The following is a 15,365-nucleotide window of genomic DNA, read 5'->3' as shown; positions in this document are numbered from 1 at the left end:
ATACTTGTTATCAATATCAAATTTTAGGAACCTTCGCCAAAAATGTATGCGACTTTTTGGATTTATTGAGTTTGTAATTTTCAGTGAGCCTCAGGAATACAGACACTGTATATATATATAGTGACACTCAATCACATCAATACATAACTGCACAGAAACACGTACATAAATACAGATATTATTGGCAGTAATAGAGATGAAACCAACACATAGCATGTACAGGCATTAATTTATGGGCGTAATGAGTGTGCCTCGGGGGATGTAACCTTGTAATGATGTACTAATGAGGAAACATTTTATATTCATTAAATATCTCTCTATATATATATATATATACATATAGTGAACACACATAGACACAATAGCTAATGTCCTAATTAAAATGGAAGTTACACGTGACATTTTGACCTTCACTGCGTGTGTTTGTTTTAATTCTCAATTACTGAGTAAAGATGTACAAATGAGTAAACATGCAGCATGCACTTAAATACTGCATACGGTTCAGGGAACTGACTTGCAATATGAATGACAGTTCATTCAGAGAAATTCACATTATTGCCAACAGGCTGTATGTCTGCTGCACCGCTGATTACACGATACTTGTTAACTAGAATAATTGTGTCTATTTCTTTCTGTAAGTCTGTTTTTACTGTTCAGCAAAGAGCAGATTTTCAGTAGAGTGTTTACTCTGTGTTTATTGGAGATGCTCTTTAAGATAAAATTAGTTTTTGATGACTTTATAGGTATTGGTTTGCAGCACTGTTCCTCTCCCCAGCATAGCTACAGCGCTAAGAAAAGCATGAGCAGATAGATTTCAGAAGATTAAAGCAAGCTAAACTTTAATCCCCATTTGTGTGCAGCTGCAGTGAAATCAGAAGCAACAAAACCCACTTTGTTTGAAGTGTAGATGAGGTGAAAACGGATGTCTGCGTGTGCGTCACTGAGACATTTCCTTGTACTCATTAAATGTTACCTACTGTCTTGGCAGGTGAGCGAGGCCGGCTTCCCTGTGACAGGTGTCGCACACATGCAGCGAGGAGCAACAAGCAAGATGTCGATCCACAAAGACAGAGGCGAGGAAAGGGGGGGGGGGGGGGGGGGGGGTAAAAAAACAAAACAAAAAGGCAACGCACAAAAGAAAGACATAACAATCCAACCATGAGAGAACTCAGCAAAAGCATGCAAAAACATCAAGATAAAGAGACACATAGAGCATTAATGAAGAGGAAAAAAAGAACAGATGGTGGCATTAAACAAATAAAAAGTGGCAAGATTTATCGTTACGTGCATGTATGAAGTTGATTGGAGAGCTAAAAGTTAACAGTGTGAAGTAAATGACAGCAGGCTGATGGTATAACATTTACTCTCAAGGCCATTAGAGCAAATGAGCCACTGTGCAGTAAACACTAAAGCAATCAAACGCTTGATGAGGAGCATATTGATTGAGAACGAGTGGAGGAGACGATACGGAGACAAATATGAAAACCAAGGTGAGCGAAACATACTGTATAATAGAGCTCCCCGTTGCACTTGGAAAAACGGCGCGTTTGTGCAAAATCACAAAAACGGGTCCTTCAGACAGATCTTTTTCTGAGCCCAGTCGGTTTTCTTTTTCAGCTTTTCAATCGGACATCGCAAAGAAAACGTGGCTGCAGCAGAAGTCAGGGTTTTATTTTTTCATTTAAGGTATTATTTTTCCTGGCTTTTTTCTAGCTCGCATTCTTCGAGCAGTAAATAATAATCAGAGGCAATGGTGGAGTGCCACGAAATGTCCCATTACAAGGAAGAATCACAGAATCGTGACGCCTTGCAGGGATCTAGCCACTCTCGCAAAATCTCTTGATCAAACACAAAGAGACCTCTGTATTTTCTGGATGTCACAGGCCAAATCTAAACCACTTCCCTCTTGTGGCTCGGTCACTTCCACTGTAACGTCTCACAGCAATCCTCCAATCAGGATTAAGCAGGGATTAGAGATCAGATATGAGAAGGTGCTGTCACCTTTTTTGGCTGTTGTTGCATACGATTCCTCATTCGATCTCTATCTCTCTTCCAATATTTGCGAGTCTCTGGATACGAGGGATACGCACACATGGCTGGGCTTTCTCCTCACAGGCTAGAATACACACACATCCACATGAGGTGGTGTCGGAGGCTCTAAGCCATTATGTTCAGCATTATAGCCAAAACCTTTCTCGACCTATTCCATTTCACTAAATTGAAGTACAAATACACCGAAAGGCAAATTTGGACGTGATAAGATGAGGACGTTTCAGCAGGGTTCAAAGCCAGCAAAAATGATGAGACGATGAAATCATATTTAAAAAAACGGAGATCAGGAGGGTTGAGGCTATCGCGTCGGGAGGCCTGATTGGAATTTTCAACAATCTCCTTTGGGCAGAACTTCTTCCATGAGATTGTAGGAAGTCCGTGATCCGCCTCAGCACTTTCACTTCAATCCGCAAATCCCTAAAACTGTTTTAGCCCCGGACTTGGGGCTATAGAGTATTGATAGCTCAGCACAAAAGGCAAAATGAGACGGAGAAGTGAAAGCATAAGGAGAAAAATTGGACAGATCCTCTGCCATTCGAACTCCGGATGAGCTTGAGAGGAGCTTGTGTGGAGACGAAAAAAACTTGACCTTTTTAACAATGTTCAGGCAAAACTGCTGACAATAATGAGAGCTGGCTCCGTGAAATAACTGATACATAATCAAGCGAGACAGAAAAAAACAAAAACAAAGAGTTGCTATTCTCTCTGTGCGACACTAGCGTCTTTATCCAGAGACATATAAAGAAAAGTGTCGTGCACTCACATCCAGTGCAGAGGTTTGATTAAAACTCTGATCAGTTTAATGGATGAGTTTCCAAGGATGTGTATGTGTTTGCATATCATTAAGTGTTAAATGTGTGTGCGGTGGATTAACTTAATTAGCGGAGGCTGCGGCTAAGCTGGACAGAAGCCTCTTAAGAGGCGACGCTGTGATTTCCAGTAAAGCTGGCACATCTTTAACTTATGAAACAATCTGACGCTCTCACAGCAGTTGCCTGCATCTGAGGGCAGCCTTGCTGAAAACACAGACAGTACAGAAAGTTTTTTAATTAACAGTTGAATCTAATTACATGGAGGATGTGTGCTTGGGCGTTTGCTTCCCACACACAGGAGTTCATAATCATGGCACGTTAGTCTGACTGTCCCCGCTACACAAAGCGGACATTAAACATTCAAATTGCAATCAATTGTGTGTAGATGAGACCGTCCTACACGTGAGGGTTGTTAATTGTTTGGATTGTGTGTGGGAGTGAGTGTCTCTTACCCACGTAGAGCTGGCTGAACAGCTCCAGCCGCGTGTGCCCCTGTGCAGGGGCCAGCCGAGACGTCCGGTAGGTTTGATCCAGCTGCAGGACGGCTTCTTTGACGTTCCGCTCGGCCATCACGCGGTGCCACTGGTCATCGTTAAGGGGCGCAGCTGAGTGCACCGTCAACTCCACTGGTCCATTACCAACATCGAAGGAAAAGGAGACGGTCGTCGGAGCTGCCAGAGGGAGGGGGGGAAAAGAAATATTAATGGCAGAAGTTATGAAACAAACATAAAGGCTTTTTAAAAGCCATGAAACGACTCCCCAGATCTGACACAGTCCACTCTGCAAGTAGATTCAATTTCTAATCTAATGGCTCATTTGTTTCCAGGCCATTCATTTGGCTTGTATAGATTTCAGCTTTGCAATACTGCTCACAGCTTTGGACGGGACTGATCTCACAGGCCGTCGATAGATGCCAAGAACTGTTGGCTTCGCATGACATAAAAAGTTGTGTTTCTTTAGTTGCTCTGAAAGAAGTTTCCTCCAGGAAAGGAGAAAAGGGGTGAAGGAAGGACAAATGAAAGAGCTGAAATAAGGTGACGGGAGAAGCATGTAAATTAAGGAGGAAAGAGCAGGTAAAAAATCCAAGAGGGTTTTACTTTTCTGCAAGATTAATTTTCATTTCATTTTCAGTCGAGTGTATGCTTGTGTGAGGTTATGTGTGTGTTATGGCGGATTAAAGCTGCGGGGTTGACATAAAGTTTAGTGCTACCCCGTATTTCAGTAGCCTCATATTTTAACAGACCACAAGGAGGCACTGTTTTACCTTTTATGACCACAACCGGGTAAAATGTTCGCTGATATTACTGAATAACTGTATGTTAGTGTGACTGACCCTGGCACCTGTCCATTTTAAATGTTCCACTGGTGCTTTGGGCAGTGACCTCACTACGGGAGCAGTGACGAATCTATAGATTTAACCTAAAAAGCATCCACAAACCAGACAGTATGAAGAACATATACTTGAGTATAGAAAGTTTTAAGTGAATACATTTTTTAGCTCAGTGGCATGTCTCTCATTTTTTCTAAGTACATCATGCTTCATTGACTGCTCGCTGCAACAAAATGTTAAACTACTCTTTAACTTGAAGGGAATGAACCAACAATGAGAAAATGATTTCTGCTGCTAGAAAGACCATTTAAGTTTGACAAATTAAAACCCAATTTGGCTTTTTTTTCTTTCTTTCTTTTCTCTTTAATGTTTCGTAATACAGTGAGACTGCCGTGTGAAAGTTATACATTCTGGGTGGCGCCATATGGCGGGTATTGGCTGTAGCAGTAGTGATGATGCATAGCTCCATACGTTACTGGTTCATTACGGCTTCATTAAGCTCAGTTTTAGATGGATAATTTTGCGAAGTAGCCCCTTGGGAAATGAACTTTCTTCTTTTGTTTTTGCCCAATCAATATGCTTGTTTTTTTTCTTCTTTTCATATTGTTTTCACCTAATTATCTTTTATTATTATGCTACTCTTCCATTTTTTGGCCTTAGTGAACTTAGTGCCTCCGTTTCTTTCTTACTTCTGCCATATTTCATTTTTCCCTTGCTTACACATCAATTTTGTTCTTCTTTACATCCTTGGGACTACCCTCCCGTCCTATATATTCCTTCCTTCATTCTTTATATGTTAGTCCATTTGTTTCTTGAATCCTTCACTGAATGTGCATTAACTTATAAAATAAATCTGAAAATATATTCTTACACATTTATATACACGACACGCAGCCGCACATAGACAAATATACAAACACACGCACACAGAAGACCGTCTGACAGCCTTTAGTACTCTGAATTAATGATGTCTGTATGTGTAGAGTAGGTCTGCAAGGCAGGGTGCAGAGACATCAGTTATTTTAAATGCTGAGAGAAAGCCAAACATATATCAAAATACCCCAACAGGAACAGAGCTATAGCAACACTGCCTAGTAACGATGAACGGCATGTGAGTGTGTGCCTGATAATTTGTGTGTTGTTTTAGCCGCGCTGCAAAGCAAGATGTATGCCCCGCAACGCTCTGTCTACAGGCAGGAATAAAAACTAAAGTGCCCTCAGAGCACAGAGCTTGTCTCATCTATTTGTATTGCCGTGATGGATGTCACAAGAGCAAATGTGTGCGTGAATGTAATTTTGTGTTTGAATGGGTGCAGATAACTTGTATGTTGGCCTGAATTTTTTTTATTTTACTTTGTTTTTGCTATTTGTTTTTCTATTAATCTTTTAATATGGAGGCTGAAAAAGCCAAGCTCTCAATTATGCGTCAGCGCAGCACAACCAAATGATGATAAATAGTGAAAGAGGCAGTGAATTTGTTTGTGTGAAAGATCACCGTTTGTGTGGGTGTGCATAAGTTCAATTTTGCCGTTCTTCGTTCATTTTTAGACGACTAACAGTGTATTATCTTTCTGATTTCTTTTCTGTTATACGGGCTAATTCTTAATTTGTCTTAATTGCTTTGTTTGCCTTTTGTCCTGTGTAGTTTTTTACTTGTGGTACTGCTGGAACAGACTAGACCCTTTTAAGGATGGAAAACCTATTTAAGTGCTGTGACAAAACTGCTGAAACTGTTGAAGCCGGAGTAAAATTCAAAGGAACTTCTCAAAAGCTAGCCATTTATTTGTGACAACTAGAATTACTGCCTCAAACTTGTGTGCCTTCACCCAGGAGACAAGCTGCAGTCTGTCCAGGCTCATATAGAAGAGTATGTAGTGAAGACATGTTATAATTAGAGAATGATTTGTTGGGTTATAACAAAAAAAAAAAAACTGAGCTGGAGATTTGACAAATAAAATATGATCATTTTATCACTGAGTATATGTTTGTCCCAAATTCCCTGAAGGTTTCTCTGAGATATCACTTTCACGAGTTGAGGTTAAGGTATTTGAATCTAAGTCAATGTTGCCAAATTTGAAGAAATTCTGAGATGAGGAAAGCCCCAAGGTCATGGTGACTTAAGAGTAAAAAACATGTTCAGAAGAACAAAAGGCAAGATCCCAATGTGGTGGTGAAGAGCAAATGGGTGTTTTCTGTCAAAAGAACAGAACTCAGCACGAATAAGTCAGTTCCGGACTATTTGTCTCAGTACTGGGCAAGAGAGTTAACTGCTTACATGACCCAAAATGGATATGTTAACACCTCTATCCAGAAGGGGGCATTGGGGATTTCTCCAGATGTTTGGAGCACACAGGAGCCCTTAGTCAGCTTATACAAGAAGCAAAAGAAAAGACAGGCAACCTCACAGTTGTCTCGCTCAAGATAACTGTGAGGTTTGTAAATGCATATAGAACCATCCCCCACAGCCTGATCAAAGTGGCTATGGACCACTACTTTATCCCAAACCACATCCAGGGACTCATCACCAGTTACTTTGAGGACATCAAACTAAGGTTTAAATCTTCCAGCTTCACAACGAGTTTTTAAAAAGTCAAGAAAGGAATAGTAATAGGATGCACCATCTCCCCCGTCTTGTTTGTCTTGGGGCATGAACCTGATGATTTCTGATGACAATAAAGAGTCAAGATGACCAACAACTGCGGACAGACATCGACATCCGGCAATAAGGGGTTTCATGGATGACCTTACTGTGACAACAATCACATATCAAGATGGGTCTTGGCGGAACTCGACAACATGGCAACTTGGGCAAAGATCATGTTCAGGTGGTTTGATGAATCCCTAACTGATAAAAACAATATCACCAACACAGAACATCAAGCTGAAAACTGGCTGAGAAACACTGATAAATCTGGCCTCCCAGGGAAATTTAATTGCTTCCCAGACTTATGTGGCACATCGTGGTCTAGGAAGTGACTTTAACAACTGCTGTAAAGCTGCATTGATGCAAGGGAGATACAGGTGGGGCCATGACAAGGTACTAGCAATGCTTGCAGACATCCTGGAGCAGCAAAGGGAGAAGGAGCAGCCAGACAAACTGAAACCACCACTCAGCACTATTACCTTCATAAAGGAGGGGCAATAGCCAATGGTCAAGAGCGAGACAATAAACCTTTTGAACACAGCCCAAGGGTGGGAAATGAAGGTAGACCTAGGGAAAAAAGCTCCAGTTCCCAGAGGTCATCCTGTCCACAGTGCTAAGACTGGATGTTGTTATGTGGTCCTACGAGGGTAAGAAAGTGATACTTGTTGAACTAACTATCCCGTGGGAGAAGAACTGTGAAGAAGCAGAAGAAAGGAAACAAGCAAAATACAAACAGCTGGTCCAGGATTGTTGGGATAAAGGATGGACAACTTGCTTATTCCCTGTGGAAGTAGTCTGTCTGAGATTCCCAGCCAAGACAGTCTGGGAGCTGCTGACCAAGTTGGGGGTGAGTGGTCAGATGAGAAACACAGCAGCTTGAAGGTTGTAGAGGCAGCAGAAAGAGCCTCCTGTTGGCTCTGGTATTAGGGAGGATTAGTTGGAAGCCTGTAGGAGAGGGCCAGTGACTTGGCCAACCCTGCCGACCAACCAGCTGGAGAGTGTTGTGGTTAAGGGTCGAAACACTTAATGATGGCTGGGTACCACCTGATGACCTTTCCTCCAGGCCAAGGCTACATCCATTAACAAAGGATGTAATATGGCATTTTATAATGTAATGTTTATCTAGGACTATTTAATTGCATGCATTTTTTTTTTTCTGTATCGGTTGAAACACGCCCCATAATGAAATCCAAATGTTACCAGACTCTGAGATTCTGAGAAGAACTGACTCTGGTCATAAAAAGGCTTTAACTAAGAGTCACTGACTATTCCACTGTAGAGATACGTTATGGTGGCTGTTTTCGTTTCTCCTAAGTAGACAATTAGAAACTACTTTAACAAGTTAGAGAGGCATTTGATGAAGCTGCAGAGCTTACAGCTAAACATCAGATGTTAACTTTATTTGTCTGGGCTTTACATAATCTCAGGAATAATACAGACGAGGCACAGGTGGACACATTGAAAATGTTTATTACTTTTGGGCATGACTGAAAATGCTGCTTCTTAAGGACTCAGAATGTCGCATATGGCAAGTACTTTCCCTTGAGCGACAGAGTATCCAAGAAGCCAAGCATTGTGTATTTAGGGATCTTTCTATCTGTCCTCAGTCCTCTTACGAGTCCACTTTGCACCGTTCTGAATATGTCCACAGTGCTCTTGAAAACGTCTATGCCTCGTTCTTGCTACTACGATTCAAAAGCGAACACAGTCCACATGATGACTTTGAGTCCGCTGAGGTCACAGTAATGTGTGCTTTGTACACGGTCTGTGTGTATCAGTGTGTGTTTATGTGCTTTGAGCTCCTGCGATGGCACAGCCATGCTATTCTAGCTTAATGCTGGTCATTTCATGCCCTGACTGGATTGCAGCAGATAGAGTTTTTTTTTGCACCAGCAGAGATTATGTGTGTGTTTATGTGTGAGAGTGTGCATGCGAGTCATTTCGCAATTGTGTGTCTAAAAGTGCGCTGTGGGGCAAAATGCAAGATGATAGCAAGGGAGAGGGGAGAGGAAATCGATGCAGGGGCATTTTGAAGGCATCGAGAGACACATGCACACAAACACACACAACACTGCAGCTGTTACAGGGCAGATACTTACTGTATCTTTGTGTGTGTGTGTTTGTGTGCAAGTTAGAAGATAAATACAAAAATCCATTTAGAAAATTTCTCACATGCACAGTATAGCGACAGCACATAGTTTTTGTAGGGATACAAATGTGTGTTGGCTTCTATGTGTATAAACTGGGATAAAAAAAATGGGAAGACATTGGAGATTTTAGACCACAAAACCACAAACTTATTTAATGTCATTCAGAGTTAAGGATTTAGGCAGCTCTTTGGCTCAAAATTCCTTGGTCAACTTTGAACAGAATTTTGACGTGGGTGAATGGTGGGCCCGGCGCACCAGCAGGAAATGGTCAGCGAGCGCGTTTGACACCAAATGTTCAAATCCCTTTAAATCCAAATGAAATGCAATTAGTCATAAATCAACAGCAATCCTGCGCCAGGAACCCCCGTCACAATGCAGCTCTGTGATTAAATTGAAGCCCGAGATTTTCAAACTCTTGATCAGAACGTCTCTACAGAGGCTGCAGGGAATTTAATTTGAGCTACTGGAACATGATCACACAAAGCTGCTGTGGGACACGTCAATCATAGGATTCTTGGCGAATGTGAAAAGAGGCTGGTGAACAACTCCGCTATTGTTTGGTGTTTCGTATTCATATTCCTTTTCTCTATCGCCATCTCATCCATTTTTTTAGTTCTTTATGTTTGACAATGTGCTATCTGATAGTCTTTATGTATGACATTGTATGATGAAGACACATATTGATGTTTGGGTTCCGATAGCAAGTTCCATTTTGGGAGACAGGTGATAAGATGGAAGAAAAACACATCTATTCTTAAATCTTTTGCCTGTCCTTTTCTTCTTTTTGTGAACACGGACCATCTGCAAACCATTCAAGTTTCAGGTTCATAAGCTTCTGCCGGAGCTGATTGTTCCTTTTGTTGACTGAAAAGACAAACAAGGACACTCTGAGGATGCCAAGTCATGCTGCATGTTACCAACATGCATTTTTAATATTTTGCTTAATGACATTCAGCCTCAATAGAGGACTGTCTACCCTTAACCTTGGCTCTAAATCTAACCCTGTGGTGTGTCATTTTGATGGTGTTTGCACAAAGCTTAAAATGTGTAGACATACAGTAACACGTGAAATGTACCTAAATTCAAGGGATACGCAGTTTCATTAAATCATTGTTCCTAGGTTTCCACAAAGGGAATCAGGGTCTAACATATTGTCTTATGTTCTGAGAAGAGTGTTTGGGAGATTTCAACCTAACAGCAAAATGTTGCTGACTGGTTAATATGTTTGTATCTTCCTAGCATAAAAGAAAAACTGCACCTGCAAACTTATTGTTTTGCTCATAGTTTGTGTTTGACCAAGATTAGAAGAGAGCAACATGAAACATGAAATCATAGTCCCACGTCACTGCCTACGCCGCAACCTATGGCATGACCTGACATGCACCTCGCCACATATGTAACTATGCATCGTGGCGACGCAGAAAAGTGCAAGAAGTTCTCCTTTGTTTAGCCTCCCCCACACCGTCTACTCAGACGTCTTCTCTGTATTCTGTGCTGCAGTGATTTCAGTGAAAGAAAATGTTGATCCACTTTTATTAACTCCAATGTGAGCGTCTTGCAGAGACTTAAATGTCCAAGGGCTTTGGTCCAGCTGAATAAGAAAAAAAAAACACAAATCACAATGTGTTGGATGAACTTTAACTGTGCAAAAGTTGGTTTTTGAAAAATGAAAGTTCCTGGAATTTTGACAGGAACAACTCATAATTATGAGCCCACTTTTAGTTTTGTGATAGTTCAGCCACAGCATGGGAGCAGTGAATTTAGCTGTGCAAAATTTCTGGTTCAAAGTATCTGTATTATGACCTATCTACAGTTGCTAAACTGCAGGACCTGTGAAACGATCATATCTTCCTTATCCTAACAAAATATATATATATATATATACTTTTGAATGGACTACATTAATATTTTTCTCTATATTTTCATGTCACTGAAAACATTCCTGAATCGGATCCTTGTGTGTTTGATTTTGTTTGCATGTGTGTTGTGGTAAAAAAGGTGGGATTTAAATGCTGCTATGGGAGGCAACAGAGAGGGAGAGAGAGAGAGGGAGACAGTGTGTGTGTGTGTGTGTGTGTGTGTGTGTGTGTGTGTGTGTGTGTGTGTGTGTGTGTGTGTAAGACAGAGTGAGAGAGAGAGAGAGGACTTGTGTTTTGTCATCCCTGAAAATGGGTGATTTGGTTAAACAGAGGTTCATAATGGACATAATTATTGCACACACCAATTACCTTAAATAAATGATTGGTCGCTCTTGCAATCACACACACAAAAAAAAGCATGCACTATAATCAGGAAGGCAGTGACTGTTGCTGACGTGAGTGCCTGCAGTAGCCTTTATGTCTATGTGATTCTGTGTGTGTGTGTGTGTGTGTGTGTGTGTGTGTGTGTGTGTGTGTGTGTCAGTTTGCAGCCGACACTACCAGACAAGACAGCTGGATTAAACCTCACACTGGGCGAGATAAAGAGTCAGATTAAGAGAGAGGAGACGAGAGAGACAAACGCGGAGATATGGCTCAAAGAGCATCACTCGAAAGCATCTTACATTTGAGCTCCAGGCGAATGAAGTCAGTGTTGCCCAGGTTTTCCAAAAAGACTCCATAGGGGGCGCTGGTCTTGAAATAAAAGGAGATGTCAGCGCTGGTTTCACCCTGGAAGGTGGCAAAGTGCAAGTAGGATGATGGGGTGGTGAATGATGCGGCGTTCCAGTAGTCATCTGTAAAAAGAAAGGGAAAAAAAAACAGAGTCATAAGTCTGAACCGACCCATCCTACATCCAAAGAATGGGGCTTCCTCTATTAGCATTGTGGCAGACATTATAACCCATTCTGATCTGATAAACTGCAGAATATATTCATTCATTTCAAATATCTATGGATCCATTTTCATTTCATTCAAGAGTCATCAATCCAACATAGCTATCACATGTCTATTGTTTGATGTGGCCCATTTACTATTTCGGTAAAAATGATTTCTTCACCCAGAATTCTATTTCTCATCGAGGTTGTAACGTAGCCCGTAATTTCCTGCAACCTCAATAACATTCAATAGAAAGTTGATCCTATCAAAACCACGAAATAAGGCCATTTCTCATTTAGAAAATGATGACCTGAAAGGGGAGACAAGGGTGCATGGACAAAATGTTGGGAGGATTTTTGATAAGTTTTGTAATGACTTCTGAACGGAGGCCAACCAGTGGAAGCTAATGAAGACAAAGTAGCGGCACTTTAAACAGCTGCTGATGAATTATCAGACTGTGGTTGATGAAGTGACTTCTCTGCTGTCCCCTCTCCCCTCAGCATGTCTCCGTCTTGCTCCTATCACTCGAGGAAGATGAAGAGTAGGGGCGGAAAACGAAGGAGGAGGAGGAGGAGGAGATAGGACAGATGAGGGGATAGGATATTAAAGATGGAATGGAAAAAAGGAGGGTAAAGTCATACGGAGGACAGATGATGGAAAGGCAGAGGAGTTGGGGGGATCGTATGGAGGACAGGAGGAGGAAGAGAAAAGTGAAGGCTAATGTGGCTTCAGCTGAGTGAGACCTCTTTGATGCCTCAGAGGATTGGCTTCAGACCCTCCACTACAATTCTGCAGGAACAGATGTGCACAGGGGAGACAGAGGGGGAGGGAGGGGGAGAGAGAGAGAGAGAGTGCTGTTGTACAGCTATCTTTCTGAGGACCAGTGGAGTGAGGACACAAGCGGAGTGAGGACATTTGTGCAAAGTGAGGACAATGAATGTCCTCACAAACACAGCCATGCAAACACATATGTGTGTGTGCGTGTTCTTGTTTACATTCGGTTGTGGGGGTCAAACCTATGTGGAATACTAACGTTGTGGGGCCCTGTCCTTGAAGGTTACGATGAGGTTAAGGTTAGGGGGAGGGAATGCATTATGTTCATGGAAAGTCATGTCAGATATAAAAACACATGCATGTGTGTGTGTGTGTGTTCATGCAGAAAATCGATGTATTTTTTAAATGAAAAATGTTTATCCATTGTTAAAAGTGTAGCTGATTAATTTTCTGTCAAGCAAACTTGCCTCCTTTCAAGCGTGAGCTGACACCCATTTCTCAGTGAAAACACATCTGCACGTGTCGCTTGTGTGTTTGTAAGTTTTAGACATGCAGCAGTGTCCGTGCATTTCTGTGTGTGTGCGTGTGTGTGTGTTTGTGCGCGTCTCCTGGTTCAGCGTGATAAGCGGCCCCCGAAGATAGGGGCCCAGCTCCTCCCCTCTCGTTCTTGCCACACATCCTGTCACCGGGGGCAAGGGTAGATAGCGCACAAATGCGCACACACACACTCACACACCCAGACAACAACCTACTGATGCTGCCTTTGTGATTAGTTTGTGTTTGAAGTTGGAATGCTCTTCATTTCTCCATGGGACTACACAGGAGGACGCCAGCAAAGGCCACAAAAACAACTATGAGTTTACTAGGATGTTCCATCACAGACGAAAGGAAACTAGAGCTGTGTAGTCTGTGACATTTATGTGTTCAATCACAATCTTTCCATATAATTCTCTAGCGAATTTGAAGCATTTTGAAATGCAAAAAGAAAGAAAAAAGAAAATGCAAATTTGGTGCGTTTCCATGATCTGGTTGAATAAACGTGTCTGCAAGTGTCATCAGAAGGTGGCGCTAAAGACTATATTGCACATGGCTGTAATGAACCGAGTCAAAGAAGAGGAAGTTGTTAATTGAAAAACTATGAACTACTATCATGGTCAGGGCTTGAGGACTTTTTCAAGGTGGGCAATTTGTAATTATTATGTCATGTCATCCAAGTGTTTCTAATGAAACACTTAAGAATGTGTATTAAAATATATTATTGAATCACGGCAAATACATGGCTTCAAGTTTGAATAATGGTGGGATTTTCTGGGATTCAAAAATGGAGCAGAGCTGTAGAGAATACTGACATATACACAGGGACTCTCCTCAGTTTTCTTTTGCGTATGTTATGTGTCACAGTACAAACATGAGAAATACATGTCGAATATTACAAATACATGAAAAAGTTTCATGTACTCTGACATTTATTTGTATGCATCTAAAGAAACCATAGGACCTTCAAGCAAGACAGTAAAAAGAAGGCTGACAAAGATACAGACGCAAGAAGGACACTGGGATATAGAAATACAGCTTGAGGCGAGTCTTATTTTTGAAAAGAGGGCAAGAAAACAAGAAGAAAAAAGAGAGAAGTGGGAGTACAGCAAAAAATAAAATAAAAACAGAAATGCTCAAAAGGGATTCATGCTGTAAGGAGAACAAAAAAATGGAGGTTGACGGTAACTGAGCGTTGGAGAAGCAACAGTGTTAGTGAAATAAACATGGAAGCCAAATTATAAACCTCTGATTGCCCTTGTGCCAGATTCACAGATGCAACTGGTTGGCTAGACTCTGTGGCCCATTTATCACTCGCATATTGAAATGTTTATCAATCGAATGTTGAATGAAAAAAGGATCCAGCACATAAATGTCTTTTCTGACTAAGGTACGATGAATATTAGATCATTAATCATGATGCCCTGACAACTTGATGTGTAAAGGCAAGGCAAATGGAGAAGGGCCACTGAGGCTCAGATGGTAGAGCAGATTGTCCACTAATTGCAGGGTTGGCGATTCAATCCTTGGACCCTCCACATGCCAAAGTGTCCTTGGGCAAGACACTGAACCCCAAGTTGCTCCCAATGGCATGCCAGCACTTTGCATGGCAGCTTCGCCACTATGTGAGTCTATGAACAGGCGATTTGCACCCGACCATGTTCTGTAAACTGAGTGTCAAATGAACTGCAATATCTACATCAAACAAGAAACCAGTCTCAGAAGACATTAAGGTGTTATTGTGAACACCGCAATTAAGTCATTTTCTCTTATGCATACATGTTTTTAGAAGACTTAGCAACAATAAACAAGACAGCCTTTTAGCAACTGTGTCTACTGTTGGTGAGTGACACCTCAGAGGTAGGCTATTTTTTTTTAAAAATAGAATCTGAAGTGGTTTTCTTAACAAGCAATTTTTCTGTGTTTAGCTGGTTATCAAGGTAACGCCAATACAGAATTTTTCACCCTGCTGTGGCTTCTTTTCCTGTTTGCCCTTGGACTCTTTGTATGTTGCACTGATGTGCACAATATGGACTTAGCCAAGAGTATCTTAGATGTACTTCTGTTTGTTAGTGGCTCCGGTTGCTGAGCGACTCAATTGTTAGAGGCTTCATCTACTGAAGGTAGAGGGTAGTGGAATAATTATTTTCTTTCTTTTTCATTTTTTATGCTCTCAAGGATCTTCTGCTGCTTGGTTGGTGACCTCTAATAATACATCCGGCCTCTGTGTACCGGGATTCAAAATATTTGGCCACCATGAATGCAAGAAGAAGT

General features: G+C 41.5%; 1 protein-coding gene across 1 annotated transcript in view; it reads right to left on the bottom strand.

Moving 5' to 3' along the window:
* The window catches only part of cntnap2a (contactin associated protein 2a), a gene marked incomplete at its 5' end in the record, with an annotated part of 330,965 nt that overhangs the window by 32,245 nt on the left and 283,355 nt on the right, over positions 1 to 15,365 (bottom strand). Inside the window, 3 exons of the mRNA XM_084565847.1 lie at positions 978 to 1,007; positions 3,317 to 3,535; positions 11,531 to 11,701. Coding sequence (XP_084421973.1) covers positions 978 to 1,007; positions 3,317 to 3,535; positions 11,531 to 11,701 — 420 coding nt within the window. The remainder of the gene's footprint in view (positions 1 to 977; positions 1,008 to 3,316; positions 3,536 to 11,530; positions 11,702 to 15,365) is intronic.

The sequence above is a fragment of the Chelon labrosus genome (assembly GCF_963514085.1).
Source record: "Chelon labrosus genome assembly, chromosome: 18".
Taxonomy (NCBI): domain Eukaryota; kingdom Metazoa; phylum Chordata; class Actinopteri; order Mugiliformes; family Mugilidae; genus Chelon; species Chelon labrosus.
The sequence above is the reverse complement of the archived record's forward strand: the minus strand, read 5'-3'. Positions and strand labels throughout refer to the sequence as shown.